We start from the raw sequence: 27,554 nt of genomic DNA on the forward strand, positions 1-27,554 counted from the left end.
TAAAGTATGTATCACTATGCAGTCAATAAACATCAGTATAGTTGAAGGTGATGCAGAAGGATATTCGTGTTCACCCTTTCTCTCCATGCTGCAGCACTCTGAGTCCAGGTCCGTACAGGTTGCGGAGCCACTTGCCGGCCTGTTGCTGGGGGTCTACAAGGAGTGGCCAGCGCTGGCTGCAAGTCAGGATCACAGCGTTCTCCACAGACAGCCGATCGGGCGGCAGGCCCTGGTTGTGCCAGGCGGCAATGCTGGCTTGCTCAGCCAGCAGCAGGATAGGGTCCAGGCCTTCTGTTAGCGGGATGAGGGGCTGGAACATGAGGTGTGAGAAAAGGAAAACACACAGTGATGCTATTCAGATCAATGCTTCAATGATTTTGGTATGCACAGAAACAGAAGTAGAGCATTCTGTAATGTAAAATGACCTCAAATATATTTTATACAGGGGGAAAATCCTTGAAATTTGAGGAACTTCAGGAACGATAAATCAGATAGAATAAGCCAAATACATACTTTTTGTTCTTTGAGGAAAGGCTTCCATGTGCACTCTAGAAGCTGCTGCCTGTAAGGCTGCGTAAAATATCCAGCATAAGAGACAAAGGTTGCAGCCAGTAACACATCCCCACACAGCGTCTTCTGCTGAGCCTCCAGCTCCAGCGCAGCTTCTGACCACCGCACATTCTCAGACTGCACACAGGAAGGTGAGGTACACTACCGGTCAAAGGTTTGGAGACACTTGACTGAAATGTTTCTCATGATCTTAAAAACCTTTTGATCTGAAGGTGTTTGATTAAATGTTTGAAATCGGTGTTGTAGACAAAAATAGAATTGTGCCAATATATTCATTTCTTTCATTAGAAAACTAACATTTTATTTACAAAAAAATATTTGTTTAAAGGGATGACTTGGAGCGAAATATTCCGAAAAGCAGCCGATAAGTGTCTAGTATCGGTGGGAACTCCTTTAATACTGTTTAAAAAGCATCTCAGGAAGATTCCTCAAGAAATTAGTTGAGAAAATGCCAAGAATAAATTTCTGGAAATTCTAGACAAAAAGGGTGTCTACTTTTAAGATGCTAAAATATTAAATTATTTTGATTTATTTTACATAATTCTCATAGTTCCATTTGTGTTACTCCAGAGTTTTGATGACTTTATTATTCTAAAATGTGGGGAAAAACTAAAATAAATAAAGAATGAGTGTGTCTAAACGTTTGACAAAAATCAGCTCTCAAAACTCTCTCAAAGCAGAAATGAAGTGCGACTTCATACGGTTAAATCCACGCAGACAACTTTACAGCATCAAATGTCAGGGGTGGAGGAAGATGAACATATGGCCCATATGTTGATTATGTTCCCTCCCCATTGATCATACACACTAAAAGAACACAAGCAATAAAGTATACAATTGCAATTCACCTAAACTGGCTTTGAAAGTGTAGTTACATTTTCACTCTGCATCAATTTAGGCCTCATTTAGAACTTCAATAATATGGCTGAGATGCTACCGCAGCGATAAATCTTGCCTAACATCGGCTATGCAGGGTCGAGCATGCAGAACATGTCACATAATAAATTGTCAGACAGTTAAAAATCACTATAATTTTTTGCCTAATGTATTATGGATTGCTTGGAATATCACTCAGTCCTGGCTGAAGTGTTTTTAATTTCCAACAGCTGTTGAGGCTTTGCGGTGAGTTAATGATTAAATATAGATAGGCTGATTTATTAGTCTAAACACTATTGCTTCCAGGTCAATGGCATAAAGACAAATCATCTGTCTTGATATGCATAAAGGCCAAGCTGTCCCATTCTAGCCCTATCCATTTCTCTGAATAAGGAAGTAGAATGCTGCCAAAAAAATAAATAAAATAATAAATAAATAAAAACACTAAAAGAAATATTACATTAATTTTATTTCACATTAACAGTGGTAAAGATTTTGGATTATCCGGGTGATAAATGTCTGAGTATGCTATAGGAAAAATATAAGCATACACTGTATGAATAATACTTTTTTTTTTTTTTTAAACACAGAATACAAAATTGGAAAGTGATTATTAAAAGTCAATTCAAATAGATTTATCAATTGAAATGGACTTGTAATAACATTAATTTGAATTCAAGTATATTTTCAAGTACATTTGAATTTTATGAGACAGTTTAAATTATTACTATATTCAATGAAGCATGCTGTGTAATAATCTTATAATATTCTTTTTGCATTATATACAAAGCAAACCATAGACATAATTTACTATTTTGGCACAGTAAAGAAAAAGGTCAGTAGGCTTTTGGTCTCCCTCTTCCCTCACCTCCATTTGGCCAGTGTCCACTGGCCTCTTGGCCAGTTCAGTAGCTGTTTTGTCATGGTGCAGCCCTTCCTTCCTAGCTCAGCATCTCTGTTTGTAGCCAAAACTATAATCCGTATCGATACACCAAAAGCATGTTGTGTAGCCAGATGCTGACCCTAGGCCTACTTGTTCATGTAGTACCTGCAAGCCTCCCACCAACCGACTGGCCAGCTCGATGGTCTGTCTGGTGCGAGTCACTTCCTCCTGGCAATGCAGTTTCTCAGCTGCTGCTCTCTCAAACTGGGCTGTGAGGCTCTGCAAGTGCCTGTCTAGATCCTGAATATGAAACACACAGACAGGAGAAAGGACATGTCTCAATACACAGCATAAACATTACAATTTTAAGTATGCTTGGTAAAGTCTTCCGGTAAATGTTTCTTTACACGTAAACAAATATAAACTGTACATTCAAATGAATGTTAAACATGAATGGAGCACAATACTTACAACCAGTTTCTTTCTAATGGTGAGCAGTTTAGCTGTAGCATTGTCCAGCTCAGTGTTGGCATGAGAAAGAGCCTGACGCTTTGGCACAACCTGACAGTACACCTGAAAAACGAGTTATTACAGAAATTTCTTTCATTACCTCACATCAGGGTCCATATACATTCACTGAGCAACCTTTGCCTCAAAGCAACCTCAGTTCTTTGTTGCATGGATTACACAAGATGTTGGAAACATTCCTTTGAGATTCTGGTCCATGTTGACATGGTTGCAGATCCTGCAGATTTTTCAGGTGTACCATCATGCTGTGAGTGTTCTACTGGATTCAGATCTGGTGACTGGGAAGGCCACTGATGAACACTGAACTCACTGTCATGTTCATGAAACCCGTTTGAGACGACTTTTGCTTTGCGATATGGTGCATGCTGGAAGTAGCCATTAGAAAATGGTCAGCATCAATACTCAAACAGGCTGTGTCAGTCAAGTGACGATTAATTGGTATTAACAGGCCCAAAGTGTGCCAAGAAAACATTCCCCACACCATTACACCACCTCCACCAGCCTGGAATGTTGACACAAGGCAGGTTGGGTCCATGGATTCATGCTGTTGGTACCAAATTTTGATCCTACCATCAGTGTGCTTCAGCACGAATCAAGATTCATCAGACCACGCTACGTTTTTCCAGTCTTCACCTGTCCAGTATTTGTGCCCACTGCAGCCTCAGCTTTCTGTTCATAGCTGACAGAACTGGAACCTGATGAAGGTCTTCTGCTGTTATAGTGCATTTGCCTCAATGTTTGATGTGTTGTGCATTCTGAGATACTATGTGAGGTGTAGCTGCATGACTTTATGCATATCACTGCTGCCAAACGATTGGCTGATTAGGTAATTGCATGTACAGGTGTTCCTAATAAAGTGCTCATTTCAAAATGAAAAACATTATACACAAACAGTTTTTTTGGCTTTAAAGCAATAAATATTACCCAAAAAAAATGCTCAGGTTTCTTTTTTGTTTGTTTTTCATCATTTCCAATTCACTAAAATTAATAAATGACCTGGATGTGTATCGGCAAGTACTGAGTGGCTAGTAGGCTCGTAGCAGGTATATTAAAGATCAGTGTCTAATGAACTGAAAATATGCATCAATAAGTTCTTTTTTTTTTAAATAGCAAGAAGGTGATGGTAAAGGAGTAAGACACGGCAGCTATAAAGTATTCTGATACCATTTTATCATATTTTTTGACAACAAAGTACACATCTTAACCAGAAAAGAGCATGCAGAATGAAATTATTATTACATATTCTTACTGAATATTTTCACAATACTGTTTTTCTTTCTCACCTCATAGTAGCGCACAATATTGATGGTCCAGGCACAGAGACCAGAAGCAGCATAGGACTTGGTGCGAACATGGTCAGGGTGAAACTCCGGATTACTGAGGTACTTCTGCTTCACTGTACTCAGACACTGCTCAGGTATGTGCTCCTTATCATAGTATACTAAAGCCTGAAGGAAGTCATCCAGCTGCAGGAAGAAGTCTGGGTCATTTGACAGAATCAACAATTAATGCCTCCAAAAATGTCAAATGGATTTTGTTAAAATGGATTTCATCTCCTATTATTTCAGAATATACGTACAGCTAATATTATGTTTAAAAATCTTCCTCATAGCCATGAAGCATATATTGTAATATATCTCAACCCTATGTACACATCAAGGGTGGCAAAGCAGTCGTTCCTCACATCTAATAACTGAACAAGTCCACTCATATTTCATCACCCTGTCTGGAAAATGTTGCATATTCAAGCACTGCTCATGATGTTAGAGGTCTACAAGTTCAAGGACTGCCTGTGGATTACAATAATATGAATCTGAATAGTGTGTGGGGGGTTTCGAGATGGGATATTTACTATGACAGGTTCACCTTGCCCATAAAGGCTCTGGCAGCCTTCCAGCTGCGATCTTTAGGAACACGTCCATGCGGGGCCAACAGGACCATCACTGCTGCCATCACATTTGTTACGGCCTCTGGGGGATTGGGAAACGTCTTTAACTCTGTCAGGTTCACCTGTTCACAAAGTGTTTTGTTTTTTTTAAAAAAAAAAAAAAAACAGCTGAAAATAGTAGATCATCCAAAATGTGCTGGAAAAAAAACCTAGCCAGCTATCATGCACATTTTTGTGTGTGCGTGGGGGGGGGGGGGGGGGGGGGGGCGACAGAATAAAGGCCACCTGGCAGCATTATAGAACAATGTTTACAGTGCTCAGGCACAATACTTGACTAGTGCTAATCACCTTGTTAAGAGTATCTAAAGCTGCAGTGGCAGCCTCTAAAGCTGGCTCAGCTTTAATCAGGTCATCCTCACAGTCCCTCTGTCTCTGTGTCACTTCTGCTTTTATGGCTGCCACCTGAACAGAAACAGCCATAACTATATTATATGTTTCATCTGCAGACAAACTGGCAACAGGATTCAGGCACAATAAGCAAAGGGGCATGCTTACGTTCTGCTCTTCTAGATCTAAATCCTTTCTCTTCTGGCTCACTCTTTCAGTCTGCCGTCCAATCTTGGTGATCAGAGCCTCAGCTGCCTGGTTTTTTATATTCAGCTCCACTTCCTGAGAGTTCAGTTTAGCCATAAGCTCTCCCACCTAGTACACAAATGATACCACAGTGTTACAATTTAAAAGCACGTTCTGAATCTGCACACACCAGTAAACATTCACTCAGACAGGGAAAACATGTGGAACTCCACATGAACAGAAAGAAAGTAGATCTTAGCATCGAACCCAGGACCATGCCACGTCACAATTATTCCAATACATAGCAAAATTTTCCCCTCAAATTTAACCCTCATACATCTGAATAAATGTGGGCAAGTCAAGACACAAGCTGTAATAATGCTTTTATAATGTCTTGTAGTGTTCAGTGTGGATCATTTAATTACTTCCTGTACTTCTGATCACAGATGGCGGCAAACATTGTGTCAGTCCATACTGGATTACATATTATCAGTCAGTATTCCTCTATCCAGAATGCTAATAGCAATTAGAAGGAGAAAAGTTAACTATTGCAGATACATTCTGTCAAAGCAATTTTCCAAATTTACAAAACCTACCTGTTAAGTCCACTCTTAATATATATAAGCTTATTATGATCACTTAGAGAAAAAAAAAACTCATTAAAGAAATGATAAGAAATTAGAATAAATAATAAAAAGTAAATATTACAATTTAAACATATAGTGACACTGTATAGCATATTTGAAAACATAAAAAAATTAAGTTTTTGTTTTCTTAAATGGCCTAGATACTTAAATTCTTCAAAACATTGGTTTTACAATTATTAGTACCCTGCAATAGACAGTCTCTCCTAGAGAAAATTCTATTATTAATGCTCTTCCTGTAATGTTTAACAAAGTTGAAGATCCTTGTAAATGGATATACTAGACCAATCGTCAATACAGAACATTGATATGCAGCTCTTTTGCCTTCAATTAAGAGCACAAGTTTTTTAGTAATATAGGAGAATAGGAAAGATGGTACTTTTTATGTACATAATGACAATTTGTTTCTTTCTTTATTTTTATGCCTGTTGTAGAGAAAGGATCTTAAAAAAGTATGGAAAGGGGGTAGGTAATTCTCCTCTACAGAACTGCACAGTTCACCATGCATTTGGCGTACAGGATTTTTCGTGCTATATAAGGGCAAAACTGAATGGATTTAAAAATTTATATATGAAAAAATAACTATAGAATTCTAAAGACAAAGAATCATGCTAATCCACACCTCCAACTTTCGGGGCCACCTGAAACACACACCTCATTCGGGGAAGATTACCTGTGAGGCAGTGGTCTTCAGTTTATGCAGGCCTGAGTTCAGTCTGCTAAGCCTCTGCTGTAGCTGCATGTCTCTCTTCTCCAACAGTGCACCAAACAGCCTGAGTAGTTCCAGGAAGCTCTTGGGTGTGCTGTAGTTGTGCCTCCTCTCCTTCTGCTGATAGAACTCACTCACCTGCTTGACGCTGGCATGAGCGTGGGCCATGAAAAGACTGATGGGTTCCTGAATGGCTGGCTGTAAAGAAGGAGAAGGGGAGAGAGAGAGAGAGTACATGAGTGGGAGCTGGCTGGATTAAGCACCCTTTAACATCTTTGCCTGTGACGGACCCTGAAATATCATCTTCATAAATCCTGAATTCATCTCCAAGTTTGTAGATACTTCACTTACTCAATTTGAAATTTAGGTGCTGTGAGTGAGAGAGCACGATTAGGCTGGGAAAATAATGGCTTATAGCTGGTCAAACACAGCATATGGAATAAGGTGAATGTGGCTAGCATCTCATGGACTCGGGCTTTCTTGAAATATCCCTGCTGGTGTAGCCTTCATTGCGTGGGTGGTTTTTATCAGTGCATGATATAAAATCAGTGCATATTTAGATTTATCATTAGAGGAAAAACACAGCATTATTATGATACCTGAAATACCTTTAGTAAAACAAATTTCCTCATCTAATTAATTCTAATAAATTAATAAACCTATCTGTTTTCACACTAAATATTGTGGGGTTTTCTGGCACTGTGTAAAATGACCATTTTTGCACTTTTCTGGTGCATTTTAATAATACGATATCGGTTCATCAGTAAAATAATCTACATGGATCCGGCAATAACTGTGGGAATTTGCATGCTAACAGCTGGTCTTGAGTCATCTGACAGACACACACATATACACAGACAGTCTGGCAATGCCTGAAACAGCTGTGGCTCCTTAGAGGGCCAGTCTGTGTGTATTAATCATTGTTGCTTCATTAGCATAAATGATCCTGCTTAGTGATTGTTCCACTGGAGCAGGGAAAACAACATTACAGACAGAGAGACGGAGAGGGTGAGGGAGAATGAAAGAGAAACTGTGTCTGTCATAATGCTCATGGTGCATGTGATCACCCATTTGTCTTCACTTTAGAGTGAAACTAATGATGAGGGACCTAGAACAAACTAAAGAGTGTGAACAGAGGACATCGAAGAAGCTGAATCCAAACTTGAAATGTCTACTCAAACACAGCGACCCAGTGTAAAAGATGGACTTTTTTGAAAGTTTTAAAAGTTTTGACTATAGCTCACTTCAATGCCATGAAGCTCCTTTATAAACCGTAGGCTGACTGACTGCAGTGCCTCCTGGGGCCACTCGTGGAACCAGTCCACTGTAGTGCAGCTGAGGAGAGCTGGGAAATGGCGCACACGAACACGCAGGGTGGTACCTACAGGAGACATGCACAGCACCACCTACACACACGCATAACACATAAACACATGTAATCTATAAGCATTTAATTTTCAACTAGATAAACTCATCACTTATTTTTAGACGACATGGAGCAGTGCTCTTTAGAACATCCAATTTGTAAGACCTTGAGATTTTGATGGACACGGTCTGTGAAGAACCTCCAGCAATTCTCTGTGGTGTCCAACAAGCCAGATACACGAACTTCCCTCTTCACTGCCTTCACTACAGTGTCCACATCCTCATCGGACAATAGCTCTCGAATCTCACCTGCAACAGCACACAGCAGCGAAAAAACTACTTTACACTTCTTTCATTTATACTCAGCTTTAACTGAAGAGGGAATTCCATCATGTTTTCTAAAACATAACAAATTAACAAGGTCAATTCTATAGAAATGTACAGATTACAAATCACTTTTATATAGCTATTGAAAAGTATGAGGAATTGCACTGTAGCCTTGCACAAACAAATCATCCTCCTTCAATTTTCTTACTCTTTTCATAGCAAGTATGATCAATGTAAATAAACATAAACTTTAAATGAAAGAATAGGTTATTAGCTATGTTGTTGTATTTTGTCTGATAGCCAAATCCTATCATAATAATGTGACCTTAGTGGCACTCTGCAATCATGGCACGGTTGTTGGTACCAAACTGGTTTGAGCATTTCAGAAACTGCTGATCTCCACAGATTTTCAAGCACAACAGTCTCTAAAATTGACAAAGAATGGTATAAAAAATAGGAAATGGTCAGCAACAATACTCAAACAGGTTGTGGCATTCAAGCAATGATTGATTGGTATTAACAGGCCCAAAGTGTCCCTAGAAAGCATTCCCCACACCATTACACCACCTCCACCAGCATGGACTGTTGACACAAGGCAGGTTGGGTCCATGGATTCATGCTGTTGGTGCCAAATGTTGACCCTACCATCTGTGTGCAACAACAAAAAACATCAGCGAGGAGTGGTTCTGCAGGCAGAAATGACATGCTGATGAGAGAGTTCAGCAGCCAGACTGCTTCGAGCTGACTAAAAGCCTACAATAACTCAAATAACAACCACAGTGAGCAGAAAAGCATCTTAGAAGGTACAACATGCTGAACTGTGAGGCAGAAACTGGACAGATGAAAGCTGGAAAAGCATTGCTTGGTCTGAGGAATCTTGATTTCTGCCACAACATACAAATGGTTTGATAGGATTCGCACCAACAGCATGGATTCATGGATCCAGCCTACTTCATGTCAACAGTTCAGGCTGGTGGCGGTGCTGTAATGGTGTGGGGAATGTTTTCCCTTAACACCAATCGTGTTAATTGCCATAACACCAATTGTGCCTGCTTTGGTATCCCTTTGGTTGCTTAAGATGATTTCTGTATTGCTGTTGATCATGTGCATCCCTTCATGACCACGGTTTACCCATCTTATAATGTCTTTTTTCCAGCATAATAATGTGCCATGTCACAAAGCACAGGTCATCTCAAACTGGTTAAAGTTTGGTGTACTTTAGTGGAATCCCCAGTCATCAAATCTGAACCCAAAAGAACACCTTTTTGGATGTGGTAGAATAGGAGATTTACAGCATGAATGTGCAGCTGAAAAATCTGCAGCAATCATGTGATATAATTATGTCAACATGGATCAGAATCTCAAAAGAAATTCTTCAACATCTTGTGGAAACCAGGCCATAAAGAATTGACGCTGTTCTGAGAATAAAGGGGTCCTACACAGTATTAGCAATGCGTTCCTAATGAAGTGGGCAGTAAGTGCAGATATGAATAAGAATTTTTTGTTTCAATGAGTGGAAATCCACTGCATCTCCATCTGCCATCATCTTTAATCTTTGGTATATAAAAGAGTAATACTAAGAGTATACTAAGGTATACTTCAATATAATATGATATGTACTTAATGTTCCTATAGTACATTTTATAATAAATTCATCCTTTTTATATATTTTTTTAATAAACAGATGATTTTAAAACATAATTTTAACACTAGGCAAACACAAGCATTAGTTCTCGTTTCACTGTAGGTCTACACATGCTTTTAGAATTTAAAACCTTAAATAATCAGGTGCTTTATTGTAATTCACACACCAAGAGCAGGTCTTTGACCCCTGGGTCTGACATCAGTGACAGATGAGCAGCACCATCTGTGTGTTGGAGGGCTTGATCCAATGCCATAGCAGCCTGTCCCAGTCACCGTTAATCTACTTCACTTCCACAGCCACATTTACATGTGTTTCCCATTCATCAGACAAGCACACAATGAGGCCCCCTGTGGCATGAGAGTGTGTATTAGTGTGTAGGGAATGTTTGTCCCAGGGGGCTGTGAGGAGAGAAGCTTCAATTTTAGGAGCTAAGTATGCAATGCAATGTGTGTATGAGAAAGACCAAACAAGTCTGACCTGAGGAAAGCAGAGTGCTGATGATGACAATGAAGCGCTCATCAGGGATCTGAGCATCTGTGAGCAGGAGCACTGTAGGAAGGTTTTTCACCCCAGTGTTTACACAGAGACCTGCTAGATCCACCTGAGCGATCACAACAGGATTACAGAATGAGACAAACCTGCACTAGCATGATTAAAAACGGTTTTCTAGAACAAACTAAGCTTTGTACATGCAGTCTCCTCCCTCTTTCTGTTCTCTATTGTCCTAAAGGTCAATAAAAAACATCTGAAAATGCATCAAAGGATAAAGGGTATTTTGGGACAATGTATAAAGGGCATTGCATATGCTGTCTCCAGAGTGTTAAGTGTGTTGATCAATGCAGCAGACCCAAATGGCCTGAGATTCACACACCATGATGAATTAAACGATAGCAGCAGCCTCATCAATAGGGCATTGAAATATTTGGCCAGACTCTTTAATAGTATCTGACAGTCCTTCGCTTGTTGAGTACAGGCAGGACTAAACGAGATCAATGGTATGCACAGAGCAGGAGTGGATATTGATTAGAGGAAATGTTGTCTAAAAGAAAACATGATCTCTGTTAATGAATCACTGCCATTATAAATTTATCTTCAAACTGATGGGCACTGTCATCTTTGATAGTACTGCTAGAGCGTAATATTATTGCAGCATTGATCTGGTCTCGTCTGAACATATCTGATCAACTTTTAATGTACTTTCACTTATTAGTTCAGATATTACTTAACCCATTGGCTTAACCCATTGTGGTTAGTAGGTACACAGAAATCTGTTGAGGTGGCTACCTTCAGGTCCTGGATGCTGTACCCCTTGTGCAAGACGGGCTGGAAGGTGTTCATATCAGAGAAATAGGCAGCCAGACGAGTCAGGCTCTGCTTTCCACTGCCACTCACACCCACCAGCAAAGCATGACCACGCTGACACACCAGGATTCGGCTGATCCGACAGCTGAATAATTTAATCACAAAGTAACGTGCTTAGCAATTGAGGACAAATGAATTATCCACACAGCACAGCATTATATATAACTTAATTTCCTTACTGTGATCACTGACAAACTCCACTGATGAGCAATTTTGACATTCATTTCATTTCATTGCATCCAATCACAGATAGGAAAAAAATGATTCTAAACATGTATTCCATGTTAAACTAACAATGGTGCTGTTGTGCACCACAATGAAATTACTTGTACTATAGTCACAGTGTCTCTCTCAAGTTGTCTGTCCTGTTGGCAGAAAATGAACCAGAACCGTGTTTGGGCCAGTTCATGTTTTGGAATATACACTAGGAAAAGACCTTTATACTCTAATATAGACTCACATTGAAGCAAAATTAATTCTGCATTAGCATGATTTGTTGAAGTAGACACTAGGCAAAACACGTACACATGTTGCATGGCTTCTTGGAACAACACTAGATTCATGGTGGAATAAAGCTGGTTGTAGGTGTCCAGGACAGCTGTCAGGGTGCTCTTCAACTGCTCCCATCCCTCTACAGGACCATAGCAAGGCTCCATGGCCTCCTTGCTGCTGTGCAGGTATATCAGAGGTTCCTGCAGCACAAGCTGCTTCTAACAGAAGGTTTACAAAATGATAAAATACAGGCATTGTATTATGTTCTCATTTATAAAAGATGCTGTTTAAAAAATAAACATATACTGAATGAAGTTGTGTATGTATGGTCATGTAAAAAATAAGTACATCTGATGGAAATTGTTGTTTGTGGGTTTTTTGTTTTTTTTTTGGACAAGCAAACATTTGATCCTCTTTGAAACAGTACCTATTAATAAAGGTGATATACTCTATCAAATGACACAAAATTTCCATTTGCAGTAATGATCACAATTTAAATGAACAAAAAACATCAGTCACATGGAAAAAGTAAGTACACCCTGACATTTATCACACCTTCAATTCAATAAAATTAGAATCAGGTGTTCAAGATTGGGTGCAAGTGATTAGAACCTACTTAGGGAGTGCAGGTGGAAACTGTCTTATTTATACCCCTCTCACATCTAGTGTCTGGTGTTCCCTTTGCTATGGAGGTGTGTGGTGTCATCATGCCAATATCTAAAGAGTTCTATAAGGCCTTCAGCAAAAAGTTTGTGGCCGCCTATGAGTCTGGCAAGGGATTTAAAAAGATCTCCAAATTATTTGAAATACATCATTCCACTGTAAGAAAAATCATCTACAAATGGCGCAGATTTCAAATGACTGTCAATTTGTCCAGGACTGGTCGTCCCAGCAAATTCAGCCCAAGAGCAGACAGTCTGATGCAAAATGAAGTCTCCAAGAACCCAAAATTTCATCACAGGATCTGCTAGTAAGTCTTGCTGCTGGTGTCAAAGTACATTATTCTACAATCAGAAACAGATTGCACAAATTTGACCTGCATAGGACGTGTCCCAAGAAAAAGACTTTGCTGTCTAAAGAGAAAATTAAAGCAAGACTACAGTTTACAGTTTACAATAATGTGCTCTGGACACACAAATCAAAGATAGAGCTGTTTGTCCACAGTAATAGCAGACATGTTTGGTGCAGATCAAAGACAGCTTTTCAGGAGAAGCACCTCATACCAACTGTGAAGCATGGTAGTGGAAATTTTATGGTTTGGGGTTGCTTCTCTGCCTCAGGGACTGGACTGCTTGCATTCATTGATTCAACTATGAATTCTACATCATATCAAAGAGTGCTTGAAGATAATGTGAGGTCATCTGTCCAAAAGTTGAAATTGAACCGATAGTGGACCTTTCAACAGGATAATGATCCTGAGAACACTAGCAAAAAAAACACCAAGAACTGACTCAAAAAGAAGAAATGGAGGGTTATGGAATGGCCTAGTCAAAGCCCGGATTTGAATCCCATTGAAATGTTGTGGGGGGATTTGAAACGGCCAGTACATGCAAGAAAACCCTCAAACATATTGCAACTGAAAGAATATTGCATGGAAAAGTGTCCAAAAATACCAGCAAGCCGATGTCAGAGACTGGTGGACAATTATGCAAAACGCCTACAAGAAGTTATTTCTGCTAAAGGTAGCAATACTAGCTTCTGAGGTCAAGAGTGTGCTTAATTTTTCCACAGAAGAATATCACGTCTATTGATATTTCTGTTGAATAAATGATTGAAAAAGCGAGTTTTGCTTGTGTTCTTTTTTCCAAGTATATCAACTTTATTAATAGGCACTGTTTCAAAGACGATCAAATGTTTGCTTATCCAAACATGTCAAAAACGTCAACAATTTCCATCGGGTATACTTATTTTTTCACATGACTGTATATACTCATTATATAATTACCTCAAATACTTGCTGAACAACTTCTGTCTGGAGCCTGTGGAAAAGCTGCAGGTCAGCAGCGTCAGCCATCCGGTCCGAATATACTCTCCTGGACTCATGCACCCACAGCTGGACCAGGTCAGAGCTATGTCTCACACACTCAGGTCTAGAAAGTAACAGGCCCTGGAATCACACATATACAAGCTACCAGAAAAGAACACAGCGGTGTCCAAAACAGGGCAATCATCTTCATTTCCTGATGCCTTTTGTTAAGAGACTGTGCTTTGATAGATACATAGGTACTTACACTCACCGAACACTTTATTAGGAACACTATATTAATACTGGGTAGGGCCTCACTTTGCTCTCAAAACAGCCTCAATTCTTCATGCCAAAAATGTTCTACTGGATTCAGGTCTGGTGACTGAGAAGGCCACTGAAGAACACTGTCATGTTCATGAAACCAGTTTGAGACGACTTTTGCTTTGTGACATGGTGCATTTTCATGCTGGAAATAGCCATTAGAAGATGGTAAATTATGGCCACAAAGGGATTCACATGGTCAGCAACAATACTCAAACAGGCTGTGGCATTCAAGTGATGATTGGTTGGTATTAACAGGCCCAAGGCAAATTGGGTCCATGGATTCATGCTGTTGATGCCGAATTCTGACTCTACCATCTGTGTGTCTCAGCAGAAATCGTGATTCATCAGACCAGGCTACATTTTTCCAGTCTTCAACTGGTAAGCCTTTCTGTTCTTTGCTGACAGAAGTGGTCTTCTGCTGTTGTAGTTCTCAAGGTTCAATGTGTTGTGCATTTTGAGATGCTTTTCTGCTTACCACAATTACAGAGTGTTTATCAGAGTTACTATAGCCTTTCTGTCAGCTCGAACCAGTCTGGCTTTTCTCTGCTGACCTCTCTCATGAACAAGGTGTTTCCATCCACAAAACTGCCTGGCACTAGATGTTTTCTCTTTACTGCATCATTCTGAGTAAACTCTAGAGATTGTTGTGTGTGAAAATCCCAGGAAATTAGCAGCTACAGAAATACTCAAACCAGCCCGTCGGGCACAAACAATCCTGCCACGGTCAAAATCACTGAGATCACATTTTTTCCCTATTCTGATGGTTGATGTGAAAATTACCCAAAGCTGCTGGCCCGTATCTGCATGATTTTATGCACTGCACTGCTGACACACGATTGGCTGATTAGGTAATTGCAGGAATGTACAGGTGTTCCTAATAAAGTGCTAAGTGAGCGTATAAACAAATAGTTTATGCATGTACTCTTCTAACCTGGAAGAGCTGGGAGAGGTCCCACAGGCTGAAGAGGTGGTGGAACTTATTAGCCGAGGGGAGGAAATGGTGGATCACTCTGTCATGTAGAGCAATGGCTGCTTGCACCACGGAGGAGACACTCTTGGCCACAGCCATGTTGAATGGCAGGCTTTGTATGTGCAGGCTGAGAATGGAGCTGTAGATGGAGCTCAAAGCCTCACGGGTAGGGTTGTTCACTGCTAAAACTGAGAAATGCCTCTGCAAGAGATTTAAATCAGGTAGCGTCTATCAAGAAAGTCAGAACAGTGTCCTATTGTTTAAATAATAGTAGTGCCTTTTAAAAAGATTAAAAACAAATCAATATATAAAAGCAATGCACAAGTTCAGATACTATACATGTAGTCTGGGATTGATCGTGTAACTGCCTGCTTGTGGATTCAAACAGGCTATATACTGGGTATTGTGTATCTCTTTCAGAGACAGCTTTTGACTGTCATACCTAGATAAGAAACAACACAGCAGGAGTGTGAATCTGTACTTTACATTAATAAAAGCCAAGTCATATACAAATACACACATTTGTCCTTACCAGTGATTATAGTCCAAATGCTGGCGTATGAGGGTGTGAGGCTGAACTGTGCCATAACCGTCTGTGGCTGTCATATTCATATCATCAACAAAGTAGATGAGTCTCTTATTCCCTGAAGGAGCATACTTCCTGCCTGCTTTCTTCTCCAATGGCCTCTCCAGCATCTCTGAAAAAACACATGGTATAAAAATATATTTAACTCTGAAGGCTGTATGCCAACTGAAAAAAAATATGTGCAAATTTTGATACATTTAATTCAACCCAATCAAATTAAAGCCGTTTACTGCCAAATGTCTTCACGTGCTAAATGTTTAGTCAGCAGCAATGATGTCTGAGACAGTGGGGATAGATGAGCATCCCTGGCCCAATTTATCAGGCATCGTCAGTTTTAAATGGTTCTCAAGAAGGCAACACGATACATTAAGACCCAGGGGCATGTGAAATTTTGAACAGGATGATTGGTGTAAATTATTATTTTGTCTTCCGGGAAACATGTAAATATCTTATGTGGCTTCTGAAGGGCAGTACTAAATGGAAAAAAAGATCTTTAAACTAAATAATAACAATTTACACAGATTATACTGTTTAAAAGTTTACACTCCCCTGGCCCTTAATGTATCGTGTTGCCTTCTTGAGCATCAGTGAATGTTTGCACCTTTTGTAATAGTTGTGTACAAGTCCCTCAGTTGTCCTCAGTGTGAAAAGATGGATCTCAAAATCATATAGCCGCTGATGGAAAGGGGTCAAATTTGCAGAAGATGCTGGAAAAGCAAAGAATGTGCAGGACCTGGAGGATTTTTAATAAGAACAGTGGGCAGTTTAACTGCTCAGGACAAAGAAGGGACTCATGAACAACTATCACAAAACATAAACACAGTCGCTGATCGTCCAGGTAACAACACACAGTATTAATAATCAAGCATATGTAAACTTTTGAACGGTTTCATTTGTGTAATTTCAGTTATTAGTGTTTCTTTTGGACTATATGTAAACATCTGTTATGTGAAATAGCTTATTCAGGGCAGAACTAAAAAAAAAACAACAAAATGCAACGGTGTATGCAAACTTATGACCTCAACTTTATTTACTCTCACTTGAGTAATTTTCATGATCAGGAGCTGCCTGATTGTAAAGCGCTCACAATGCGTGCAGTCAGCCCCCTCAAGGGCCGCAGTGTCATGCTCCACCCCCAGACACTTCACACAGAAAGTGTGTCCCCCCCGTAACAAAATGAGGGTAAGGTGTGACACACCTCTGAATTTTCTCCCACTCATACTTTTCTCCGCCCCCCCCCCTTTTTTTAAAAGGGACAGAAAAGTAAGGAGATTTTTTGTTAAATACAGAGGAAATGAAGAGTCTTTTTGTGAGCGTTCACACAAAAGGACCGACATGCAGTCTCACTGAAGATAATAAGGCTGGCGGCATGGTTCACAGGTGCTGTTTTTATAATCGTGCAACGTGCTTAATTGCCACGTCACCTGACCACGGCAGGCCTTTAAATAGGTGTGATGTCACATAAGCTTCAGATACCGGTCATGCATGGGTGTGCTTCCCACAGCATGAAGCTCACGCAACATTGAGTTCCCTTTGAAAGGGATCAACAGATATTAAATGAATACTTGACTGCCTCTGCCAGAAAGCTTAACATGGGCCATGGTTGGATCTCCCAGCAGGACGATGATCCAAAACATACACAAAAATAGTTTACTGACCACAAAATCAAGGTGCTGCCATGGCCATCCCAGTCCCCTGACTTGGACCCCATAGAAAACCTGTGGGGTATATTGAAGAGGACAGTCCACCAGTGTGGACCTCGAAATTTGAAGGATCTGGAGATATTCTGTATGGAGGAATGGTCTCAGATCCCCTGCCATGTATTCTCCAACCTCATCAGGCATTATAGGAGAAGACTCAGAGCTATTATCTTGGCAAAGGGAGGTAGCACAAAGTATTGATTAAAAAGGTGCCAATAATTGTTGCACACCTATATTTAACAAAGATTTTTTGTTGATAAACCTGAGTTGTGTTTGTAATTGTTTGATATCCATAGTATTTTGTAAAAATTTTTTAAACAAAAGATCAAAAGGTTGAAAACAGTTTTTCATAGGGTGAAAATATCAAGGGTGTCAATATTAGTGGAGGGCACTGTGTGTGTGTGTGTGTGTGTGTATATATATATATATATATATATATATATATATATATATATATATATATATATATATATATATATATATAAGCACCTTAAAATATATTATGAAATGCTCTCTTTTGCTCATTCAAATGTCTTAACTGATAAGAAAAACTTTTTGTCAAAAAAAATAGATGTTGTTTTAAACAAACAAATGGAAATTTCTATTATGGGCCAACAGGAGACATTGCACTACCCGTTTAAAGAAGGCTTAAAGTGCCCTGAAGAGGAAAGACAGGACTCACTCTGCAGTGTAGAGGATGTGCTGTAGTGATGAAGAGGCACACTGGCAGATATAAAGGTTTCTGGTAGTGTGGCCAACAAGTCTTTGACTATAGCTGTTTTTCCTGTGCCCACTCCCCCAACCAGCATCAGAGGCTGAGCACTTTCCAGTAACAAGCGCATGAAGTACTGTAACCGCACTGTCTCTGCTGTAGGGACCATCACTGCCTGTACTCAATATACAAATCATGGCACAGATTAACTAAAACAGTAAGCATATATATCATTGTAGAGGATCTTGGGTTGTTGTTAATTAGTTAAAATTACTGTAACATTTTACAATTGAATTTTGTTAAATAACTATCTCCATTTCACTTATCATCAAACATGGGCATTTAAAAGACGCAACAATAATCTGTAGTTTGTCTAATCAATTATTCTATCAGGATCAATTCAGAATAAAAAAGATCAGATACAGAGAGCTGGTGAGAGAGAGAGACAGAGAAAGAGAGAGAGAGAGAGAGAGAGAGAGAGAGAGAGAGAGAGAGAGAGAGAGAGAGAGAGAGAGAGAGAGAGAGTACTCTCTGTGACATAGTTTGGTGGTTTGGTAATCAGACCAATACTGAGTTGTTGTATTTGACAGCAGACTAACCTCACAGCTAGGACTGCTGTTTTCTTTCACTTTGCTCACTGACCCTCTCTAATGTGCTAAGTACTCTAAATTAGCCTGTTATTGTGTGAAATTAAAACTGCTTGCTGCGGGGTGTGAATTTTCTCAGCAAAGAGTCAAGCTGGTAGACAAAGAAAACTATTCAAAGCATGCTATTCAGGAATTAAAAAAAAAAAAGACTTTCTGAAAGAAAGAAAAAACTTTTGTTGAACTCCAAAGAACTTTTTGTGCCATATGATATCACTCCAATGACCTGCAATGGTTTGTCTGGTTCCATGTGAAAAGATTGTATTTTGTCAGTCCATGGTGAGAAACGTCTGGTCTGGGGGTCCAGGTAGTAATCAAACACTGAACCATGTGCCGGTAACTTAATGCTTCTCATCTCTTTAGTCCACCACTGACTGAACTCAGCTCTGTAGTCACGCAGCTGCAAAGAAATATGACTTGGCTTGGAACTTTATATGTATATAAGTTTATACCTTACATACTTGATATACATTATGTGATTCAAAACACTGAAGTTTTACACATTTTGCTCAGACTGATCACAACACATATAACAGTTATAACATATAATTTCATAGAAATGGTAACAGCTGTACCTGATCTTGATATGTAGCACCACCAAAAGCCCAGATGCAGGCAAACACAAAGTAGGTCTCGTATACTTCACGGGGCGAGTCGGTTGGTACATTCTCAGAGGTGAGCAAACAGTCCAGCAACAAGCACAGAGTCTGAATGGAAAAAAGAAACAGAAAAGAACAAACTATAGGAACTACATTTAAACGACTGATATTAATACTGGTGCCTACTTGTTTTGAGTATGTATTGAGTATACACTCATTGTCTACCTGAACACCTGTACACCTACTCATTTGTGTAATTAGGAACAGGAATCTGAGGCTATGGTCATCTGTCCAGTTTCGAGAAGCCTGTGTCCACCTCATCATCATGATTGTATGCGCTGCACTGCAGCTAACTGACTGGATGACTAGATAATTCCACAAATGATCCTGTGTACGAGTGTTCCTAATTACATGGACGGTGAGTGTAAATGGTTGTGTTTTCTACCTGTACCATGCTGTTTTCTGGAATTGGGATGATGGTCTTAAATGAGCTTCTCATTTGCTCTATGCAGCGGGAGACATATTTGTCAAATAGGATGGTAAGGTGAGCTTTCTCAGTCTGGTGTTTCCTTCTGTCAATCCAACTGGTTACATAACTACAAAAAGTATAGGTTATAATCATGCTATAATAATCATGTACATTTCAATATACTAATTATTTTAATACAGATAATTATTAGAATAATGAAGAAATCGAGCATTGAAATGACTCACAGGTTCCAGCTGAGATCTTGTGGGTTGACGTATAGGATGCCAGCACGAGACACAGTGGCAGGTGTTGCGTTCCTCAGGTGGCTGATCTCAAACACCAGTCTCATTGAGGAGGTCAGTGGTATCCTCTCATTACTGGCCAAAGTCAGTACCTGGACAGAAGAGAAAGCAAAACTTTCACAATGTTATAAATTCTTGGTTATTCAATTTTTTTCTGTAATTATTATTTACAGTTATGCACAAAGAACAAACAAATCTATTAGAAAGACATTCAGAAAATAAAGGGAGACCTTATTGTCATCCATGACGGTGTTGAGAGACTCAATCCACATGGGGTCTACATCTCCATCCAGAATAATCCACTTAGGACCAGAATGAGAGTTATTGGCCTGTTCACGCATTAAGCATGACAATAAGCCTGCCACATGAAACAGTTCACCATCAATCACAGCTACATCATAAAATACAAACTGTAATATAAAAGGAAAACCTATAACACAAATATCTGTACCATCTTTCCATTCTCGAGTTCCTGGATGGATGAAACCAAAAAGTTCGTCTCTATTTATTGCCTTGGGGTTCAGATCATTCCACACAGGTTTCTTTTTCATGTTGACGTAAGTTTTATAGAGTGTTCTTAGGATCTGTCAGAGAACAGGGATATGGATTTTTATTAAACAGCTTTGATACATAATCTTTAGTGCAAGTGACCTAATCTAAAAAAAAAAAAAATACAATGTAAGGAGAAAAAGCTTTAATAAGCAACACACTTACCTGACTCTTCCCTGTACCAGCATTTCCCACCACAAATACAGAGTGACGGACATTCATAAGTTCTTCAAGCTGAACTACCTACAACGAGTTTCAATGAGTTTGTCCATGAAGGACACATACAAAGGCTAATCTGAAGGACATTTACAATATCTCATTGGTATTAAACTGTTCACTTCCTTAAGGTCCTTTCACACTGAGCGCGACACGATAAATCACATCAAAAGGTGCTTTCACGCCAAACGCGAAACGATTTATTGCCTTTAGCTAATTCATGCTAAATGAACCTCCTAAAATTTATTTGGTATTCAATATTGATATAGCAACAACCAAGTTTTTTTTTAACCTATCAATAAGAGACATCCAAGAAAAATTTCCTCTTGGGGCATTTGAGGTTCGAAATTGGGATAATTGGCACATAAACTCATTACTGTCATAGAATAAAATGTGAAAATATCTTGCGTTTGTGTTAATTGCAGACGTTATTTCAGGATTTAATTTACTTGGAAGAGGAAGTTGCTTAGCTGCATTTGTGAGAAAATCAAGCCTACACATTTGCGAGAAAATCAAGCCTACACATTTGTGAGAAAATCAAGCCTACACATTTGTGAGAAAAACGCTTTCTGTTTGTTTGAGAGTCGAGCTTTCCTTTGCAAAGCAGACTGTGTTTGTTTGCGAAATGGTATATTTATTTGTTTAGATTTTTACATCTCCATGGTACACGCACTTGTGTGTGAGTGTGTGTGTGTGTGTGTGAGAGAGAGAGAGAGAGAGCACGCGCTGAGCCAAGTGACATAAGAAAACAGCACTTTTTAATGCGCGCACCATTTTATCGGTAAAAGGCCAATTGGATGGAAACAGGCAGGAGACAGCAAACAACTTTTTTTATGCACTTTCACTTTGTCTAACAGAAATGTGCAAAAAAGTGGATGGAAGCTTGGCAAATGATAACAAAATCTTAATATCCATTCTCTTCTCTCTTTCAGAATACTTTCGAAAACAGCTTTCTGTGCTATAGTGTCACCAATCTCACCCCTTTTCTGCAACAGCAGTGGCTCCAAACACGTGATCTAAAGCTCATATCTAATTGGATGGCCGGTTTCATTGCTGAGCGACAGGGATCTATTGTTTTATTGTTCTATAATTTTCAACAGCGTCATCGCGTCAAACATTCGCGTAACTTAATCGCGCTCTGTGAAAGGCCCTTTACAACTGAATGACAATTTGAAATATTTCCCAGAATTACTATAAAATGTATGCAAGTTTAACCTTGAGGATGAAGGGATCCTCTGGTTGGAGTTTGAGCTCCAGGGCACTCTGCCGAACCAGGTGCTCAAAATCACAATCAGTTCGCCTCTGCACCTCAACACCAGGAAACAGGTCGCTAACTAGACCCAGGAACACTGGGATATCTTCGGTGACGATTTTAGGCATGTTGAAATCACGCAGAGCACGCATTAATACCTGCTCATGTAGAAGGACCATGTGTCAATGTACAAGCTTATCAATTACAATCAAATCAAAAATGATTTCATCATTTTACTTATTTTTTAATTAAGAAAAGTACTACATTTTTTAGAGGCACATTACCTGATCCTCTGGTTTGGCCTTATCCTCCCTTTTAAGAGCACCAGCAACCACCAGGACAGACTTGATAGCACGCAAGCCCCAGTCATAATGGTTCTGTGTAATTAAATCGTCAGTAAATCGTGTTTACTTTCATTGTGACTATACAACAGTGTTGCTCATGTTAACATTTAGATTATTTATCATTTACTGTATGTACTTATTGGCATTCACTAACACAATATGCATTTCAGTGTACCTGTTTGGAGAGCAGCTCCTTGCAGAGGTTATATAGGGTGATGAACTTTCTGCCAAGGAGCCTTGCATGCAGAAAGCCCTCAGCCATCAGCATAATCTCACAGATCAGTTCCAAATCCGGCACCACCATGGCACACGGCCTGCAGACCCATTTAGCATTCACAGAAGCCAGTTCTCAGGAAAAAGTCATTTGCGAATAAAAATGATATCACTAAAATATCTCATTTTATTTGTGTGTTTATATCTGAGGATATTGTTGTACCTGAAGAGTGCTTTGAGGTTCTCAGGTAGCTCAGTTCGTCCAGCATAGTCTGGGTTCATGGTAATAAAAATCCCAACTGTGGGCTTCAAGCTCATCTCCTCATCTAAGAAGAAAAACCTTCAAAACAGTATCTATCATTTTACCACTGTATCTGAGTATATGATTGACTGAAACATGATCAACTGCCTGCAGCCTCCTACCTCTTCCTCTTGTGACGAATGGCATCTTGTATAGTCTTCACTTGCACTGCCACTACCGATAGCACCTCGACAGCGATGCGGTTAAATTCATCAAAGCAGCCCCATGTGCCAGTCTGAGACAATCCTTTAAAGATATTTCCTATGGACTGAAACACTTGTCAGATCAGAACCGTATTTCATGGGCGAACGACAGACACAATACTGAACCATTTCAATAGAGCAGTTATTTGTGTAACAGCTAACAGTGCCATTACCTTGTAGTCCATCTGTTCTGAGCAGTTAAAGACGTACACCATCACACCGAGGGCCCTGCCCAGGTCTTTAGTGGTTTCAGTCTTGCCTGTGCCAGCAGGGCCAGCTGGAGCTCCACTCATCATCAGGTGCAGGGACTGGGTTAAGGTCACATAGCACCTGTGTACGAACATAGCATCACTACTCAATGAATAGCACAATGCTTGTGACTAATTTGGGACATTCACATTAAACATTATTAGTCATGTAGCTAAGCACTACTGGCTAAGGGATGTCCAGAAGCAGCAGTACCTGTCTGTGAGAGGGGTAATGACCAGGCGTGGTGTATTGCCCAGGTACTCATAGGAGTATAGGAACCGAGCATCACAGATGTCGGCAAAGCAGTGCTTCTGTTCTTCATCCCAGTAGTGACGCAGCTGAGAAAGCCAGGCAAAAGAATTGGCACTGTTCACCTGAACAAAATGGAGGACAATGCTTAAGTCATAGCCAAAATCTGCTCACACAGCTTGTAAAAATGCTCATTCTCCTTGTAAAACTACACTATATGGCCAAAGGTTTGTGGACACCTGACCATCACACGCATATGTGTTTTCTAAACATCCCATTCCAGTTTGGAGAAGGCCCACATATGGGTGTGATGGTCATGTAGTGAATCTGACCGATAATTGATCCTATTCTGATTCCTACTTTGATTATTAGATCTGTTTACATATCATCATATTTTAGGTACTATTTTAAACTGCAATTCAAAAGTTTTTGAACACCCCATATTTGCACTTTTTTGTTTAAATGACCACATTTTAAACACTCTATGTTTTACAATCTAAACAAGGAATATGTATAAGTGAATTGAGAAATGTTTAGTGAATAAATGTTAGAAATGATGTCATTCTTTACTTTAGGCTCGTGTATTACACCACATATTTATGTTTTACAGTTAATTCTAGCACTGTCTATGAGTATTTAATCTGTAGGCTTAACAGGTTTACCCTGCAAGTGTACTTGTCTTTAATAATAAATCATTTAGAGTTGCATTAGAACATAAGAGTGACCAGGTAATAAATTCCACAAAGAATTAGGTTTCCTTATTTAACTGCCTTATTTAAATGTTTTGAATAATAGTGATTAATAGTGACTAATTTTATTAGAATAAATGTTCTTCAATTAAAGTTTATTTAAAGTTAATTTAAAGTTTACTTCTGGAGCTGATTCTATAACATATACCATAAACCAACACAAATCTAAATATATTACTTGACAAATACACACTGCTTCAACATTACAACTGACCCATTGTAAACATGACCAAACCTTCTGTGTGATAAGTTTGAATACTACATCTCTGGCATGGACTTCGACGGTGCATAGAGTCATGATCTTCTGTCTGTCCCCTGGACTCAGCTCTCCCAACAGCATGTTTATCAGAGAGTTTAGTTGAGCAATCTGAAGAAGTGGGGCAGATATTTCAGAGATTATGAGGGCACAGTAATGGGTTGTGTGAGCATACAGTGAGCTTTGTGGCCTGTGCTTACAGTAATTATATCAATTTACATGCCAGAGAGAAGCGGACAGTAATAACAGCAACGGCAGGCACTCAGGGTCACATACTCATCAGAGAAATCCCTCCACATTTATGGCGCAAGGTCATATATTCCAGTCAGGAGGCCAAATGAGCAGGGAGCTCATTTATCAACATGGGGTTACTGTGTGTATGTGTTGGTGCATGTTTGTGGAGGAATTTATCTGAGTTTGTGTAGAGAGACATTTAGACACATAAATGTGTAAGTATATATGTGTGTATGTTTGTGTGTATGTGTGTGTGTGTGTGGGGGGGGGGGGGGGTTTATGGGGCTACACTGTGGATCTGTGTTACAGGCAAATGAGATGTAATCTCCAACCCCCAGCCCCTGTATATTTGATGTAAAAGCAGTTCAGCTTGGGCTGCATTTATCACTATGATGTCTGACAGTGACTCCAATCAAAGGCCTGAAGGAAAAGAGCTAGATTATGCAAGCTGTGCTGGGCAAGGACATGCTAACCTTACATGCTGCTACAGACAAACAGCTCCTGACACTGCAGAGACAGTGTGGACAGCCTTGCCTCATTGCTTTACTACAGCTTACATTGCTCAGCATTACACACTTCATCACAGAGAGGATGAGAAAGCATTTTGCAGCTTGCAGACGCTCCATCAACTCCCCCATCCTTGCAACAGCTCTATCTCTAACTTGGAAGTGGCACTGTTGCAAAAGATATGAGGGACAGGGGAAAATAAAAGAGTCATATGAGATTATGGCTTGGTAACAGTACCATTTAGAAGAACTACATTTCTGGCTGGTATTAAGCCACCTGGTTTGGCCGATTGTCTACCAAATGCAAATGGAGGTGTAGGTATGTGTACAGATCTACATTACTGTGACTAATTAACATTAATCATCAAATTAGGAATCTAAATTAAGAAAATGTTGGACAAAATCAGTAAATGAACTACATACTGTAGATACTAAAGGCTATATTCTTTCGCTTGGAGCTTTCTAAACTTGGGAATCATCTGCTGAAATCATAAAGACTGTCCTGTGCATATCCCAGTACTCTTATTTACAGTATACTCATTTCACATATTTTATTTTACTTGTACTGCTATATGCTATAATGCAGGTTACAGTATGTAATGTAAATCTAAATGTGGATTTCTGTAAAGCTGCATTGTGACAATGTCCATAGTTAAAAATGTGACACAAATAAAACTGAATATTAAATTGAAATTGAACATACATATTACAGTGGTGCTTGAAAGTTTGTGAATTTATTGATATTTTTGCATAAATATGACCTAAAACTTAATCAGATCTTCATGAAAGTCATAAAAGTAGATAAAGAGAACCCAATTAAACAAACAAGACAAAAATATTAAACTTGGAAAATGATCCAACATTACATAGCTGTGAGTGACAAAAGTATGTGAACCTTAGCTTTCAGTATCTGGTGTGACCCCCTTGTGCAGCAATAAGTGCAACTAAACATTTCCGGTAACTATTGACCTTTTGGCTTGGAGGAATTTTAGCCCATTCCTCAGTACAGAACAGCTTCAACTCTGGGATGTTGGTGAGTTTTCTCACAGTTCATGTGAGAAAAGGGTTCACAAACTTTCATGCAAAACTGTAGCTACCATGTTGCTCAAGGCACAAGCAATTTCAAACGTTTCATTAAACAACCTAAACCTGATCAGATCACCTGTTTCTTGCTGTAGTCTCTCAGTGCTGTGTCAAAGCCGTCCAGCAGACGTTGAAAAGCAAGGCCTACGTCAGTAGCCCACCAGATCTGAGAGGCAATGAGAGCGACCTGAGCCGGGTGCTCCAGGACCCACTGCTCCCACAGCCGCTCCTCATACTGAGCTACGGCCTCGGCTATGTGCCTCCTCACTGCTTCTCTCATTGTCTCCTCAAGCTTGGTCAGCCACAGCTCGACCTGTCGAAGCATGTTACAATGGTAGCTGAATATCACCTTAACGTTTTGATTATAACAATACCACTGATAGAAAAAGACATCAAATATCTGAAATCTTAGGGGATAATAATGAAAACAAAAATGAAACAGCAAATAAGAAAAAAAAAAATACCAACAAAAATTAACCCAGCACAATTAACCCTTGTCTCTACAAAGAGCAAAAAAACATCTTTAACTCACACATTGAAACATGACTTCACATCTCCATGGTGATAACAGGACTTACCGGACCCACACAGTCACACTGCGAATGAAAAGGCATATATTCTTTCTCTCTGCTGAACATCCCTGTAGCCACCATGTCCTTCATCCTGTGCTCGTCCTGACAGAACTGCAGGTCAGCAATACTGTCAAACAGCTTAGCCAGATGATGGGTGACCTGAGCAAAATAATACAGCTCAGTGACTCATATTTAGCAGATCAAGAGATATTGCTTACAGTAATACATGTAGTGCAAGAGCGAAAGTAGACAAAGAAAGGATATAATGATGCATGCATAATGATGGAATTACAAATGTACTGGTACTTCTAATTATAATCAATGCACAATGAGAGCAAGACAAGGCACTCTGACCCTGATATGGTTGAATGCCTGAAAGTAAATGCTAGCAGGTATGTGGGAGGATCTGCTCAGAAAAAGTGCTGACCAGGGTCAGATTCAAAC

The 27,554-nt window shown here is 39.5% G+C and overlaps 1 protein-coding gene across 11 annotated transcripts in view; it reads right to left on the minus strand.

Moving 5' to 3' along the window:
• LOC128609104 (dynein axonemal heavy chain 11) overlaps positions 1-27,554 on the minus strand; it is a 62,088-nt gene that overhangs the window by 18,073 nt on the left and 16,461 nt on the right. For 2 of the 11 annotated variants that reach the window (XM_053627525.1, XM_053627517.1), the window contains exons 29-64: positions 27,117-27,269; positions 26,618-26,851; positions 24,695-24,826; positions 23,675-23,835; positions 23,386-23,542; positions 23,132-23,277; positions 22,932-23,048; positions 22,671-22,809; positions 22,436-22,528; positions 22,115-22,309; positions 20,849-20,926; positions 20,586-20,718; positions 20,365-20,492; positions 20,078-20,226; positions 19,809-19,959; positions 19,340-19,471; positions 18,991-19,164; positions 18,091-18,295; positions 15,655-15,820; positions 15,462-15,564; positions 15,084-15,323; positions 13,808-13,969; positions 11,896-12,080; positions 11,293-11,455; positions 10,486-10,609; positions 8,203-8,345; positions 7,916-8,077; positions 6,636-6,869; positions 5,301-5,447; positions 5,094-5,207; positions 4,724-4,867; positions 4,141-4,323; positions 2,801-2,902; positions 2,495-2,629; positions 514-687; positions 75-310 (exon numbers count right to left, since the gene is read on the minus strand). In XM_053627525.1, the coding sequence (XP_053483500.1) occupies positions 75-310; positions 514-687; positions 2,495-2,629; positions 2,801-2,902; positions 4,141-4,323; positions 4,724-4,867; positions 5,094-5,207; positions 5,301-5,447; positions 6,636-6,869; positions 7,916-8,077; positions 8,203-8,345; positions 10,486-10,609; positions 11,293-11,455; positions 11,896-12,080; positions 13,808-13,969; positions 15,084-15,323; positions 15,462-15,564; positions 15,655-15,820; positions 18,091-18,295; positions 18,991-19,164; positions 19,340-19,471; positions 19,809-19,959; positions 20,078-20,226; positions 20,365-20,492; positions 20,586-20,718; positions 20,849-20,926; positions 22,115-22,309; positions 22,436-22,528; positions 22,671-22,809; positions 22,932-23,048; positions 23,132-23,277; positions 23,386-23,542; positions 23,675-23,835; positions 24,695-24,826; positions 26,618-26,851; positions 27,117-27,269 (5,594 nt within the window). Of the gene's footprint in view, positions 1-74; positions 311-513; positions 688-2,314; positions 2,402-2,494; positions 2,630-2,800; positions 2,903-4,140; positions 4,324-4,541; positions 4,683-4,723; positions 4,868-5,093; positions 5,208-5,300; positions 5,448-6,635; positions 6,870-7,915; positions 8,078-8,202; positions 8,346-10,174; positions 10,287-10,485; positions 10,610-11,292; positions 11,456-11,895; positions 12,081-13,807; positions 13,970-15,083; positions 15,324-15,461; positions 15,565-15,654; positions 15,821-16,309; positions 16,926-17,366; positions 17,461-18,090; positions 18,296-18,990; positions 19,165-19,339; positions 19,472-19,808; positions 19,960-20,077; positions 20,227-20,364; positions 20,719-20,848; positions 20,927-22,114; positions 22,310-22,435; positions 22,529-22,670; positions 22,810-22,931; positions 23,049-23,131; positions 23,278-23,385; positions 23,543-23,674; positions 23,836-24,694; positions 24,827-25,422; positions 25,624-26,617; positions 26,852-27,116; positions 27,270-27,554 lie in introns of those variants that run through there. The other 9 variants (XM_053627508.1, XM_053627499.1, XM_053627491.1 and 6 more) reach the window with 8 other exon arrangements.

The sequence above is a fragment of the Ictalurus furcatus genome, chromosome 1, assembly GCF_023375685.1.
Source record: "Ictalurus furcatus strain D&B chromosome 1, Billie_1.0, whole genome shotgun sequence".
In the NCBI taxonomy this organism is placed as follows: domain Eukaryota; kingdom Metazoa; phylum Chordata; class Actinopteri; order Siluriformes; family Ictaluridae; genus Ictalurus; species Ictalurus furcatus.